This window comes from Rosa rugosa, chromosome 7 (genome assembly GCF_958449725.1).
Source record: "Rosa rugosa chromosome 7, drRosRugo1.1, whole genome shotgun sequence".
NCBI lineage: Eukaryota > Viridiplantae > Streptophyta > Magnoliopsida > Rosales > Rosaceae > Rosa > Rosa rugosa.
The window spans coordinates 2170715-2185138 of NC_084826.1; the positions used below are offsets into that span (position 1 = coordinate 2170715).

Genomic DNA, 14424 nt, shown 5'->3' on the forward strand with positions numbered 1-14424 from the left:
AGTTAAAAACTTTCGGGAACGCGGGGAACAAAATTTTCATTCCCCCCACACTTAGTTATTTTTCCTACTTGTTCATCGTTCTCTCTCTCTCACTCTTGCCTGAAACTCTAGCCCTCTCCTCCTTCCTCTCCCGTTCTCTTTCCACGGCCACCATCGCCTTCCTCTTCGCTCACTCCCGCTACTATCTCTCTCCCTCATTAACCACCTCCACCCCCTCGTCGGCGCTATCACCTCCACCCGCAAGCTCTCTCTCTCTCTCTCTCTCTCGCTCTCGAGCTCTCTAAGATCTCAGAAGATTTCAATCTGGCAAAGCATCCTCTACAACAGGTTTCAATATGAATTAATCGCGTTAATGGTGAGTCACTGCGACTGAATTCTTTGTTTTCTGTTTGGGTCCTAAGAATTTTGGGGGTTTTCAATTTTAGGGTTTTAATTACAGATGGGTGGAGATTTGGGGATGCCATCGTTCCTTGAAGAAGACTGCGTTCTTCAAGAGTGAGATTTGGAGGAGGTTGTTTGTGACAGCAGTACTGATTGTGATTAGTCGTGTTGGTTGTTTCATTACTCTGCCTGGGTTTGATAGAAGGTTGATACCTCAGGATTATCTCAGGTTTGTCTCGGGATCAGTTGGTGAGTAATTGATGCTCATAGTATAGTCAGACTTTGATTTTTGATATCTTATATTCATACATGTTTACTAGTTCTTATTGTTAAGTTATTCCCTCTGTCCCTTTATTTGCAGATGAGCTCGACGATTTTACAACAGAGCTTAAAATGTCCTTGTCCCAGTTTGGAATCAATCCTCAAATTATAGCATCGATTATCATACAGGTTTACTTCAGCTAGTTAACTTTAATTTCTGCTAACTAAGCGAATATCTTTTACAGCTTCCCTGTAGATTGGATATACACCTTTTTGCAACTAACAAAAGTAAATGGTTATTTGTATTTGTTTCAATCTTTTTTTTTTTTTGGGTACAAATATTTGTTTCAATCTTTGATATTGAGAGTACAAGCATGTACAATGTGTTTCACTATTCTGTTGTGACTTTATCTCGTCAGCTCAAAATGAAGTAGTTTTCCCTCTTCTTCTCTAGATATATTTATTATTGTTAGATATCCTGGTCATAGATAGATGTTTGTTTTATATGCTCTTATTTACTATAGGCTCTGTGGATGTTTGTATTTCTGGGATATTGCAGGGTCAAGCATGTGATGCTGACAAGTATGTTATTGGTCTGTGGTGCGATGACAATGACATGGATATGTGATACCATTACAGAATCTGGATTTGGTATGATACTTGACCTTTTGGTTACTTGGTTAGCAGCAATATGGTTTTGCTCATATGGTTTTGAGTCTCGTATTGACTTTCCACTTGATGTAATCTGAATTGTAATTCGCTATCTGACAAAGTATTAGTTTCCATACCCTTTGATCTAATTTTGCGAAAAGGATCTTCACGGTTGCATGAATTTGCTTTTGAAACCTGCATGACTATGTCATTAAGCTATATGTGCAATTTCAGCTTTTGGTATGTGGTTTAGGATTTCTATTCAATGAAACAGCATGCATTTCTGTGGCATGTTGGGGAAACAACAGCGGCCACCCATGGACTAATATATATGACATAGACAAGTTATGTGCTGCCCCCGCATTGCGAATATGAAAATGATTACATGTATTGGACAGCATTTCGGAGCTCTAACATTCTTTTGATTTTCCATTTGCCAGGTTTGTGGGGAAGATATGTAGAAATTTGAGAGAGCAGAAATCGTATGTACGCTGCTGTTGGTTGTCCTTGGTGTTGCTGCACTAAGTGATCTCATCAAAGAGGTACTTTATATAACTAATATACATCACTACCATGATTTCATTTGTGGAAAAGGATGAGCAAGTAAATAATACAACTTAATTTGGTTTCTTATCTTTTACACTTTTTTTATTGTAATCTTCTTCTTCCTTGACAGATACCATTACCAATTGGTTGTAAAATATGGTACATGTTTGTCTTTATTAATATGTGCCTTATTTGAGATGATCCGACCTTGCTGCTAGTCTTAAGATGCACTTTGCACTCAATACCTTTGAGCTGGGCTATCAGTGATTTTCTCAATTGAAGATCATCTATAATATATGTCAATCAATTCTATCATGTACCTTCTTGTGCAGTCTTGCGCATTACATATAGGGTGAATGAGTTGTAGATTACAGTTTTGCATTTGTCATGCTTTTAATGTCATTAAAGGGAAGTGGTTCTTGAGGACACCTCCTGATGGACCTATTCTCGGAGTAGATTTTTCTCGGCTAAGTTGAAATTCAAGTAAATAGCCTAATTGAGTAATGAAGATCAGTAATTTGAAGAATAAAATTGGCTTTTATTTCCTAGACTAGGCATACTCAAAAGCTCAAATGACTAATATGTGCATTTTTTTTCTTTTTATTTCAACTGTGAAGTACATGATGTCTTGATCTTATGTTTGTTTGAGGCATAGATATACCTATGTATTTTATTGGACAAAGAGTGTTTACAAAAACTTACGCTTACCTTTGGTTGTCCATTCAAGGAGTGGAAAAACTTATACCATGAAACCATTGCCTCTAAAAGCATCACGGGACATCTTGAGGTTGATGCACCATACTTACCGCAGTTAGGGATTTCAGTTGTTTGTAAGCTTCTTTGAAATATATGGAGGAAAACTTTTTGATCTCCTCAATGAGCGCAAGTAAGTTGTTTTGTCCTTCCTGCAATTAGTGTTTAGAGTTTAAGATTGTTTTGAAACTTGAAATATGAAACTAACAGTTCATATCCTGCAGAAAGCTTTGCATGAGAGAAGATGGTAAGCAACAAGTTTGTATTGTGGGTTTGCAAGAATACAAAGTGTCTGATGTAGAGACAATTAAAGAGCTCATTGAGAAAGGAAGTGCCACAAGATGTATTGGTACCACTGGTGCATATGAAGAATCCTCTCGCTCACATGCCATACTTCAGCTTGCTATCAAAAGGGCAGTTGATGACAATGTATCAAAGCCTCCCTGTCTTGTTGGTAAACTCTCCTCATTCACTAACTATTAAATCAAATGCAAACTCAAATAGTCAATACTTGTAGATGTTGAATAGAGAGAGTGTGGGCATTTCTTTTGGTTTCCACACTCTAGGATATCCTAATAAACTTAAATTTTCTTCTTCACCTGTAGTAGCTGTACTTTTCATTCTACAAGATCACCTTATGTCCTTGATAATTCCAGTATGAAAGAATGAGTAGCACAAACAGTACTAGAATTTTGCTCAACAGATCCATGGGCCATTTCTCGTTGTTGTACCATTATCTACTTTGGCTCGATTAATCTATCTGTGCCTAGTTTTTTTTATAGTAACTTGTTCAGCATTGTTGACCTTTGGCTCGATTAATCATAATTAAGGACTTAAATATCCCAGAAAGGTATAGTTAAGTTAACCAACAGATTGTGTTATGGATGCTAGGATACGAATGTCTTGTAAGCTCAATGTCTTTTTGCCTTTCCCTTTTCCTTTCCTTTCTTTCCTTCTGTTTTTCTTGTTATAGCTAATTGTTCATTTCATTTTATTTGCAGGTGAAAACAGAAGAACAAATGGGATATAAGTATGGCGAGGCTTGCTTTCGTTTATGTTTCTAGTATTATGTACCATTTAGACTTAAATTTTTGTTTTATTTTGACATGTTATGCATAGAAATACTTGGGATGTTGTTATGTACTTTGAGCATCAATATTAATCAAAATTTATTTACTTACGATATGTATTCTCATTAGATTTCCTAGCAATAGTTACAAATCAGTTTATAACTATAAAAATGAAGTCATATAAGAACTAATACATCAGTTCTAAAAGAAAAAATTGATGTCCCATTAGCCAGTGGATAACAAAATATTAAGTAAAAAACGATGTAACACAACCCAATGAACATCGACTTATTAAGTAAGAAACGATGTAAAACAACTCAATGGACATTGAGTTATTAAGTAAGAAACGATGTAAAACAATGCAATGGACATCGACATTGTGTAAGAAACGATGTAAAATAAATCAATGGACATCGATTTATTAAATGAAAAACGATGTCTAGTATAAGTATGAACATCGGTGTCAACCTCAAAAACTGATGTTTAATAGAAAAATTGACATCACTTCATAAAAGGAAACGATGTTTAATAGAATAATGAACATCGGTCGCGTAATACAAAAAAATGTAGATTTAATCTTAAATAGTGTGATATATGGCAAGTACCCATAAAGCTCATAAACAGCAGGCAAACTTCAAAAACACCGATGTGTAAGAGAATATAACACATCGTTTCTAGAATGAGTAACCATGTTAAAATGAATACTAGTGTTGTTGGACCTATAGTTTGTTAAGCATTAAATGCATAAATATGAAGGTTTAACAATATCTAAAAACACCAATTTGTGATCATAATAGCAGTTTAACATCGAGTTTAGAATCTAATCCGATGTTTATTATTGTATGGGACATTGGTTTTTAACCGATGTATATATTTTGGCGATCTTTTACATCACCCACTAACACATGTGTACAAATTTTTTTTTACATCGGTTTTTGGCCGATGTATATGAGAAAAATTCTAGTAGTGAAAAGGAATTAGATATTGAGCTGCAATCCTAACAGTCAGTTCCTATGAAATTGGCACCAAAAAAAGTAAAGACTTCATTGTTTGCTTGGTAAGAAGGTTTCTCTTATACTTTATTCTCTGCATGTTCGACCATGCATGTTGGGATGCAGATGAAATGAAGTTTTCATCTTTGAAACATCCATGTAATTTCTTTCGTTCTTGCAAACTAGCCATGAATAGACTGCTGCGTATTCAACCATGCATCGCCTTTTTGTTCCTTAGAGGAGTACATACATGATCTTAATTTATAACCTTTCAATAGGTATGATCTTTATAACGGTAGCTATTCAGTTGCTTAATTAATTATGCACTTAGCAAGTTTAATATGTTTTCAATGAAGTTAAATGCTTCACAATCCTTACTTACCAAGATTTTCCCTAGTTTTTTTGATGTGATTCATTGAACATTTATTTTTGTTACCGCCCAAGCTTAAGCATTTCAACAAATATTTTTTCTACACGCTAAAAAATTAATGAAAAACATGACAATATTGAGCATTTTATTAACCTAACAACAATTGTCTTCATTGCCACGACTAGACCCATCAGTGCCAACATTGACTCCGAATGAAGTCAACAAAGGGTGCTCAAAATTTAGAAAGGCCATTTGCTCTATATATATAGTGGGTAGTGCAACTGGGGTTCTTTTTTTTTTTTTGGCAAAGAGTGCAACTGGGGTTCTAAATAATGGATTGAGATCCTCTGAAGTAAGACCTTCTAGAGTCTATGTACACGGTTCGTAGAGTAACTATAAAGTAAGCTAGAATACGCATCCATCTATGACATATATATGTACCCTCCAAATTTAACATATGCGGTTAGGTGGTGACGGTTAGAAACGGATGGTGCGAATTACAACGGCAATGCGAGACCACCGCGCTTCCACCAGCGCATACTCTCCCCATTAAAGCCCTTGACGCCACCTCTAGCTTGAGCTGGTCGGGCTGGCTGCTGGTGATTAATCCGAACCGCGCCGCAGATCAAATTCTCTCGGATTCCATCTCCTACTTGGAGAAAACACGCCCCCACCCCCCATCCCGCACCCCTTCACGCTCATTGTTTAGGCTGGCGCGGCAGCTCTTCTCTCCTCCGCTGCCGCCGCCACAACCAAACAAATATTCTAGTGAATTCTACGTTGTCATCCCGCATCCCAATTACACACGTTTCTCCCCATCACAAAAACAGCCTACAAAAAACACACTACAAGAATTTCATTTCATTTAGACGTTTCACGTATGGATATGAACGACGTCGAGCAAATACCCGCGCCGCAGCCGGGTAAGTCATCGCTGTCCTCGGAGTCATCGCCGTGCCTGTCGCTTTCGTCCTCCGAGGAGGAGCTGCAGGACATGCCGCTGGCGCCGCCGAAGATGATGAGCCGGAAGAGGCTGTGCAAGCAGCTGTCCATGTGCGAGACGCCGCGTGACATTGCATGGGAGAAGCGGCGCCGGCAAATTCTGAAGCAGGAGAGGAAGAGGAACGGAAACGGTGACTCCCCCGGCGCCGCCGCCGAACCAGAGGGAGACGACATGAACCTGACCGACGAGGACTTGCATGAGCTGAAAGGGTGTATAGAGCTAGGGTTTGGGTTTAATGAGGAAGAGGGTCAACGGTTGTGCCCCACATTGCCGGCTCTTGACCTTTACTTTGCCGTTAACCGCCAGTTCTCGCCGAGTCCGATCTCCTCGCCGAATAGCAGCCGACATTCCACGTCGTCAATTGGTGGTGCGACGTCGTCGTTTGGTGGACTTTCAGCGTCGTTTGGAAGCCCTAGCCCTAGGAGCGACAGTGATGGATGGAAGATATGCAGCCCAGGTATATTGATATAGACCACTACTGCATGCATACAAATTACAAAACTGTTTTTGGCAATAGAAAACCATAACTGTACCATCATATTAGTAGGAGGAACACCTTATTATTTTATTTTATAGGAACACCTTTTTGCCTCCGTTGTGGTGATGTGATTTTGCATGCACGTGACCAAGAAAAACGCTCTATTTATCAGAAATATTTTTGTCGTAATTGTATAACAGAGATGCGATCAAAAATATAATATATAGATATGGTACAACAAATTTAACTGAAACCCCACTTCTATGGCAACAAATTTGTAAAGGTGTGCTTTCTATGGTTAAATGATAGGCTAAAGTGATTTTGAAATTGCAGGTGATAATCCTCAACAGGTGAAGACCAAGTTGAGGCATTGGGCGCAAGCAGTTGCTTGTTCAGTTATGCAATCTTATTGAAAGTGTGAGATGAGATCAAATTTGGTGGCAGCTTGTACAGATCAGGGAATATTTAAACAGCTTCTTCTTCTCATTCGAGTCATCGATCAGATGCATGTGGCTTGTACAGAGGAGATTAAGGAGTACTTTTAATTTCTAGAGATACATACATACATACATACAGATTTACTTAAGAAGAGATCAGAGAGAGGAGAGAGGAGAGAGGAGAGAGGAGAGTGTGAGAGTGAGAGAAGAGAGGAGAAGAGGCTGGCTTACGCTTATAATTAATTAGGGCCTCCCTCCATGAGAACAAGTTCATTGGCGCTCATGATCATCGAGAAAAACATTATCATCTTTGGTTAGATTATTCGATTACATTCATGCTTGTTTATTGTCCTCATACGTCATTTGATTCTTAATGATCGATCTAAGTTAATCTGATTCTCTCTTGGGTGCACAACAAAAAATGATGAGATCATCTATATGGCCATGTTTGTTTCCCAGAATCTGGGCATTGGGAAAGGAAAGTGTTTCATTTCCTGCGTTTGGGACAGCCAAGGAAGGGAAATTGGTTCCCAAAGGAAAGGAAAAAGTGGAGGAAATTGGTTCCTCCCCCCTCCCCTCAGGATTCACTTTCCCCACGAGTAAAAGCGTCCAAAGCTGGTCGACCAAAATGAGGATCCCATATTTGCATGAATAATAGGTCTTACAGTTAAAGGATCCTGACCCATACCTCAATTTCGTTGCCAAGCTACGATTATTTCATCCCATTTTTGTGTCACAGTCGTTGATGTTTATTGAAGACATGACCGGTAGGCATATGGCGGCCTATCTCTATCTCTATATGAAAATGGGATTCGGACACTACTAGAATTTTGTTCATAGACATCGGTTCTGGACCGATGTTAAACTAATTTTCGACCGATGTCTTAGTGGGTGTAGAGAAAAGTATAGACATCAGTATAAGCGCGTTTTCAACCGATGTCCCAGACAACAACCAACATCGATTCTAAAAAACAAATCGATGTATAATCGTTATAATCATCATATTTTTGTATGTTAGGTATGTCTAATTCTTCATATTTTCACATTTTATGCTTAAAAAAGTATATGTCGAACAATACCTACTTGAACATTTGCATCGATTTCTATTCCAGAAGCGATGTCCGGTACACTTGTAGACATCAGTTCCCATGAGTATTGTTTGTTCGTAAAACTGATGTTCACCTTTTGACCACACATCGGTTTGCTCCATGGTAGGTGATTTGTATGTTCATAATAGATTACGGTTTGGTGATTAGAAATCGATGTGCAGTAGTTTTGATTACATCGGTTTTGAGTTACAATTCGATATATTGATAATCATAGGACATCGATTTCATTTTTGATATTGATTTCTAATCTCTCAACTGACTTCGTTTTCCTTGGCATTACTGTTTTATTATGCTTTAATATACTTCACTTCATTTTGACAAGCATGATGTGAAAAGTTTGCATTTAGCTATTGCAGGGAAAAAAATTGCATTTCTCATCATCCAAAATTAGGGGCTTTCCATTAATTTTCTTTCCAAATTCATGATTCAACATAATTCATAAAATAAACCCCTAAACTTACAAAAGCTAGCTTGGAAACATATGAGCAACAATGTACAAAAGTTCCACACCAAGATTTGCTTCAAAGCCAAAACTAGCTAGCCTTACTCAAAAAACATCTTGGCAGTCACAGTCCTACATCAAACTCTGCATATAATCAGCCACTTCAATGCGCACCTCGTCAATTTGATTTTGGCTATATGATTTCCACGTCTTTACCGCCCACTAGAAATATATAAACAACACACAAGGCACAGTGATTGGGTAAACAAGCTAATGAAGATAATTAGTGTGGAAACCCATGGACTATCTATAGAGGCCAACACTAGCAATATAAAGACTTGGAAGTAACTGGAACGTAAAACAGAAACAGAAACAAAATAATACCTTTTTTTAAATGCTTCTATAACATCAGAGACAGATTGGAGATTCTCCAAGGGTTCCCATGTATTGGCTATCCCTGGCCAGCCACGCCCGCATAAGCACAACACCAACAGGTTGATTCTTCGGATATTACTCTGGCTCCTTTGTTAACTAATGTTGCTTCCACCTGATCAGCAAACTGACAGCTAGTTGACTCTAACGTTCTGCATACAAATTGCAGAAACAAGGTCATGTGTCACTTATCTGCAGCATACATCAAAATCCTACAAATGTAGATATTATTGATGAGCATCTGAACACAATCTAGACTGAAATCTGTCCAACAACACTTGATAAAATAAGTACTCAAATAATCTGAAAATCATGTAGAATTTCCAATAAAAGGATCACATATAAACCTGGATAACAGGTGTTCAGCTTCCAACTCTGTCATAAATGCACTAATAAGTGCAAAGTTTGAAACTTTGATCTGTCAAGTTCAAGCAAAATAAACATTTACAAACCCTCAGACAAATATCAAGCAAAACCAAAAAAGAAAAAAGAGGCATTGAAAGCATAGCATAGCAGCACTGAGAACCATTGCTAAAGGCAAAAGCCTTATCCAGCATATTGGACCGTTTCATATTTAAATCGCATTGTACTCCAAGAGCAAGATAATTTGATGTGCAGGAAAACCAACCTGTCCAGCAATATCAGGAGCAGAACCATGTATAGGTAAAAAAAGTCCAGCATCCTGAGCCAATGGGAATTATAATGTATTCAGATCAAAGAGATAAGAATTCCCACCATAGCGTACAAAATTCCAAAAGTAAATAAATAACTCAAAGTTAAATAAAAAATCCAAGTATAAATTACGATTGGCACTATGACATTTCTGGAGTAGCCAAGTTATTGACAGTTACTTGTATTGAACATATATGATGGTCTAAAGTATCTAAAACTAAAAAACCTGATATACAGAAAAATACAAGCAGTTCAAATAACGAATCTTGATTAGTTGAGTGCAGAAACAAACCATGTCAGGCTTGAACATCGCCTCACAAGCACCATATACGCACGCTGATGCAGTGCCAGCAACAACGAAATCCTTTGCTAGTTCCCTGAATATACATATGCACAAATGGCATCACTATAGGAAGCTACTTAACATCTGTAAGCATATACACTCAAAGTAGGAGAAAAGCATGCATCTTTATCCTATTTGAAAATTTGAAAAGTAGGAATAGCTGCTTTGAAAGCTCTTCTAATGATTGCACCTCTGCTTCCATGTTTTTGATATATATATATATATATATATATATATATATATATATATATATATATATATATATATATATATATAGAGAGAGAGAGAGAGAGAGAGAGAGTATCAGGGAGATAAACTGAATAAAACAACAATGGAAATTCATTATACAATTTGAACTGATTCTTGATATAACAATGAAACATCACATACTAGCCAATTATACAAACCCTCAGAGAAGCTATCACATAGAAAAGAAACGGAAAAGAGAGAGAAAAAAACTATCACAACAACTCCAAGAAGCAGCTATGATACCTTTCTTGGTTGCCTGCAACAGTGATCGAAACCTGGACATTTCTCTTTCCTCAAAGTTCCTACAGTAACAAAAATAGCTTCAATGTTGTTAAAAATCCAGAAATTCATACGTAATATAAAAGCAATTCTGAAGTGTGAGAAAGTGATTACGAAAGATTAAAAACCCATAAGGAACACTAGCTCCAAACCCAGCAGAGCAAAACCCATCTGCCCCAACCCAGAATCAAGACAAGAAAGAGAAAAACAAAATGATAATCACAAGGGCTTTATGAAATCTGAATACGGAGTTAGAGTTCAAACAGATTGAGGATAGAGAGATGCTTACCAAGCTGGTTGGAGTCGAGCACCCACCGAGTTGAATCAAACTCTTTCACTCTCACTGCTTACTAGTAAGCACCGCAAATACTGTGTATCGATTAGTATGACTTTGTTTTTCTCTTCGTTTTTCTATCTAGAACAAATGCCCAATCCTTCTATATGCAAGAACATTTCAGCCAAGACAAGGTGAACATACAGAGACTAGAATAAAGCAATTAAAACCAAAATTGCATAGCTCACAAATTCAAGTGGTACAAAGATTGGAAGAAAGCAAGAGAGAACATACCAAGCTGGAATTGACTTTCTCCACAAACCCACTGTTCTTAAAGCCACCCAGAAACTTGCGCTTCTCAAACTCTACAAAAACAATCATACTTCAACAGATCCATACAATAATTTTCGCCCAAATGAAAACATTGAAGATAAGTGAAGCAAACCAAATCAACCCCATACTTTTTGCTGTTAATGGTCTTCAAGCACCTGTTAAATACAAATAAAAGAGTAAACCTTAAACCCTAAATCCTAAATCCTAAACAAGTCTACATTTTTCAAATCAACAAGAAAAGGGCTTATACCTTACGCTGCAGTGGAGACATCGATCATACAAGCAAATAGACTCATCATCACTAGCAGTCACTACATAACTCGAAGCCTTGAGAAAATCCAACGAACTGATTCTACCATTCTGTAAAAAAAACAATTACTTTTTCACTTTCAAATTCACCAAGTTAAAAAGATTAGGCTTTTGATTCAATTGAGCTAAAAGCAATCAGAAACAGAGAGAGACAGAGCCATTACGTAGTCCCTGAAAGCCAGCCCAACTTCCATGCTTTGGAGAATCTCCTCCGTCAGGTTCAAAGAGACCTTATCTTCTCTTTCCAGTCCACCATTTCGCGGCCAGAATTGAAAAATCAAATGCCTAATTCTCTACTGATTGAGATCAAATCCGAAGACGAAAGCTTTGAAATTTCGGTTACTTGCAATTTGGGGAATGCTTGGCATTGCTTATTGCTCCATGTCTCCAAAGCAAAGAGACCTGAGTAAACCCAGTCAATTCAAATCAAACAAAGAACAATATCAGTGTCACTAACAATCACAAACAAGTGAATTCTTAGATCTTGAACAAAATTTTTAAGAGACTCTAAAAAGAAATAAAAATCAAAAGAGACGGAGAGAGAGAGCAGGAAGTACGCGGAATCTGCAAACCCAGAAACAAAGAACATAGTGTGGAGGCCGGTTGGACCAATTGGGGTTCCATTAATTAGATCCAATTCCTAACGAGTAATCACATAGTTCTTTTAGCATTAAAAAAAAAAAAAAAGTTCCCAAAGAAAAAACCCCAATCTAAAGAGGCATTCCATTTCCAGATGGAGCCTTAATCACACAAACACAATAACCTAACTATTCAGTAAATTTCAGTGCTATGCGCCATAAGAATTGTAAAAATTTATGACCAAATTACTTTCGATTCTCAATTTCAAAGCAAACCAGCAAAGCTTACGTAAAATACCAGTAAATTTGAAGGCCAAGTCGGAAATGCAAGCCACCACGGGTTCCGATATCTCCATGCCGCTTCTCTTCGCTGCTTGGAGAACTAGAATTGAAAACTGAGAAAAAGAAAAACCAGAAACGAAATCAAAAGCCGTCGAATTAGTGAGTGTGAAGATTTTAGTACCTTCGGCATCGGCGATAGAGATGGTGGAGAGTCTGAATCGATCTCTGAGAACCTCGCTCACTGAATCGTCTTCTTCTCTCTCCATTTTCCTCTCTTTTTTCTGATTCTCTTCTTCTCGGAGCTCAACCCGGTTTCGCCGTCGGATCCGGATTCCCGTCGCTTCCTGCCTCCGGCGCATTTCCTCTCCCGCCACTCCGCCTTCTGTTTCTTCCTCACGTCCTCGCCCTCCAGAAGCCGGTACACGATCTCCGGCAGGTCCTTCAAGTAACCGATCTCGGAGAAGGACGCGAGGTTGCAGGCGAGTTTTGGGGTGGTGCTTGTGGAGCCAAAACGCCGCCATATGGAAGCCTTCCTTGTCGGACTTTCCAGTTCCAGGCCTTGGGGTTTGGATTCGGGTTCGGGTGGCGGCGGAGCGGTGGTGGTGGGTGAGGGTTTGTGGAGCTCGGGAGGACCGAGAAGACTGGGAGGAGCCATGGCTCGATTTGTGTGAGTTAGCTAGCTGTGAAACTAGAGAGGGAGAGAGGACGTAGATGAAGGAAGCAATGGCGGCGAGTTCGAGTGAGCTTAGGGTCCAGAATGGAGGTCGAGTTTGGGAGGAGCTCCAGTTTGGGGTGAGTTCAGAATGAAGGAGTCGAGCGAGACTATGATTAGGGTTTTCTGTTTCAGTTTTGGGATCGGGCTTTAATTTTTCTAAGTGTGAAAGTTTTAAGTTTTAGTCCCCGCTCCTTCATTTCACTTAAAAGACTTAGCGCTTTTTGCAAAAGTAGGTTCCCGCAATTTTCAAACAAAACTTTTAACACCGGTCATTTTAAGACCCGATGTTAATGATATACATTTAAATCGGTATTTTCGTAAAACGATGTTAGATTACTTTTTTACATCGTGTGCAAGTCTGACCGATTTAAAACATGCGATGTCTATGAACAGATTTCTAGTAGTGGGAGAATGTATTGTGCAGAAGAACAAAATCAATCTTGTTATCTAAATATCATTTACTTTCCTTTCAAAAAAAAAAATATCATTTACTTTACGAGTTTAAGTAAGTAGTTTCTTCGTAAAAACTTCAACATTTAAGGGCTTGTCCGGTAACGTTTTTAAAAATGATTTTTCAAAAACTGATTTTGAAAATGAAAACGAGAAAACAAGATTGGATTTTTGAGATCCGAAAATGTGTCCGGTAGTTTATTTCGAAAACAATTTTTAAAAACGAGAACAGTAAAAACGCGTCCGGTACTACCGTATGAAAATACAAAAAACAATGAAAATGTATTCGGTTGTAGTGTTTTTAAAATCTCAAATGCAAAGAAAACCAAACGGCAGGGGGAAAAAAAATCTGTACAACACAAGTCAAATTATAAGAACAAAGCATAACCAAATTGAATGGAGATTAACACTGTCAATCGATAAACCTTAAACCCTAAAACATATGTAGGTATTCCAAAACTTAAACCCAAAAACATAAACCCTAAAACATAAATCCTAAAATATAATTAAACCCTAAAACATAAACCCTAATACGTACAGCTCAAATCTGTTTTTTCTAGAAAGCAAACAGATTTGAATACAAAACTCATAGAGATTCTTATAAGAGCTTCGATTGATTACTTAAGAAATACATACCGTAGCAAGACAACGATAGCGTTAGCTCCTCTAGTTCAAATCGTTCTCTGCATGTATATATAAAAAAAATCACAAGTAATTAATATAAAAGGATTTTTGATGAAGACTATTGGTGATGGAAGAAGAGAGCAACGAGAGAAGATGGCGACTAGAGATGAGAGAGAGACCTGAGAAGAAGACAGCGACGTGAGAATATGGAAGAAGAGAGCACGTTCTTTTTTTCTTTGTTTTGGAAAATATATCTCCGTGTTTTCTAAAATATGAGAATGAACATGTGAAAATGTCTATTTGTCGTTTTCCTGTTTTACGAGTAAAATAAAAAATTATTTTCAATTTTTATTTTCTGCATTTTTGAAAACAGACCAACGAACGCATTTTC

The 14424-nt window shown here is 37.8% G+C and overlaps 2 protein-coding genes and 1 long non-coding RNA gene across 7 annotated transcripts; 2 read left to right on the forward strand and 1 right to left on the reverse strand.

Moving 5' to 3' along the window:
* The first annotated feature begins 49 nt into the window (after positions 1-49).
* LOC133723721 (uncharacterized) lies at positions 50-3666 on the forward strand. Of its 3 annotated transcripts, none has more exons than XR_009853221.1 (7): positions 50-355; positions 440-630; positions 743-831; positions 1202-1835; positions 2567-2725; positions 2817-3046; positions 3594-3666. It is a non-coding gene; the product is annotated as an uncharacterized LOC133723721 (long non-coding RNA). The 3 variants fall into 3 exon arrangements; XR_009853222.1 differs by lacking the exon at positions 3594-3666 and having other exon boundaries at positions 1202-1293; positions 1734-1835; positions 2817-3573; XR_009853223.1 differs by lacking the exon at positions 3594-3666 and having other exon boundaries at positions 440-610; positions 2817-3576.
* Positions 3667-5602: 1936 nt separating this feature from the next.
* Positions 5603-7297, forward strand: LOC133721906 (uncharacterized). The gene is made up of 2 exons (XM_062148681.1): positions 5603-6484; positions 6839-7297. The coding sequence occupies exons 1-2, from the start codon at positions 5905-5907 to the stop codon at positions 6916-6918; spliced, it is 660 nt and encodes a 219-aa protein (XP_062004665.1). The 5' UTR covers positions 5603-5904; the 3' UTR covers positions 6919-7297.
* Positions 7298-11350: 4053 nt separating this feature from the next.
* Positions 11351-13096, reverse strand: LOC133721907 (uncharacterized). Of its 3 annotated transcripts, none has more exons than XM_062148683.1 (4): positions 12426-13096; positions 12261-12332; positions 11549-11786; positions 11351-11435 (listed from the first exon to the last, which is right to left on the reverse strand). In XM_062148683.1, exons 1-3 carry the CDS (start codon positions 12763-12765, stop codon positions 11662-11664), a joined length of 537 nt encoding a protein of 178 aa, XP_062004667.1. In that variant the 5' UTR covers positions 12766-13096; the 3' UTR covers positions 11351-11435; positions 11549-11661. The 3 variants fall into 3 exon arrangements, with proteins under 3 accessions (XP_062004667.1, XP_062004666.1, XP_062004668.1); XM_062148682.1 differs by having other exon boundaries at positions 12261-12344; XM_062148684.1 differs by having other exon boundaries at positions 12261-12357.
* Positions 13097-14424: the final 1328 nt, after the last annotated feature.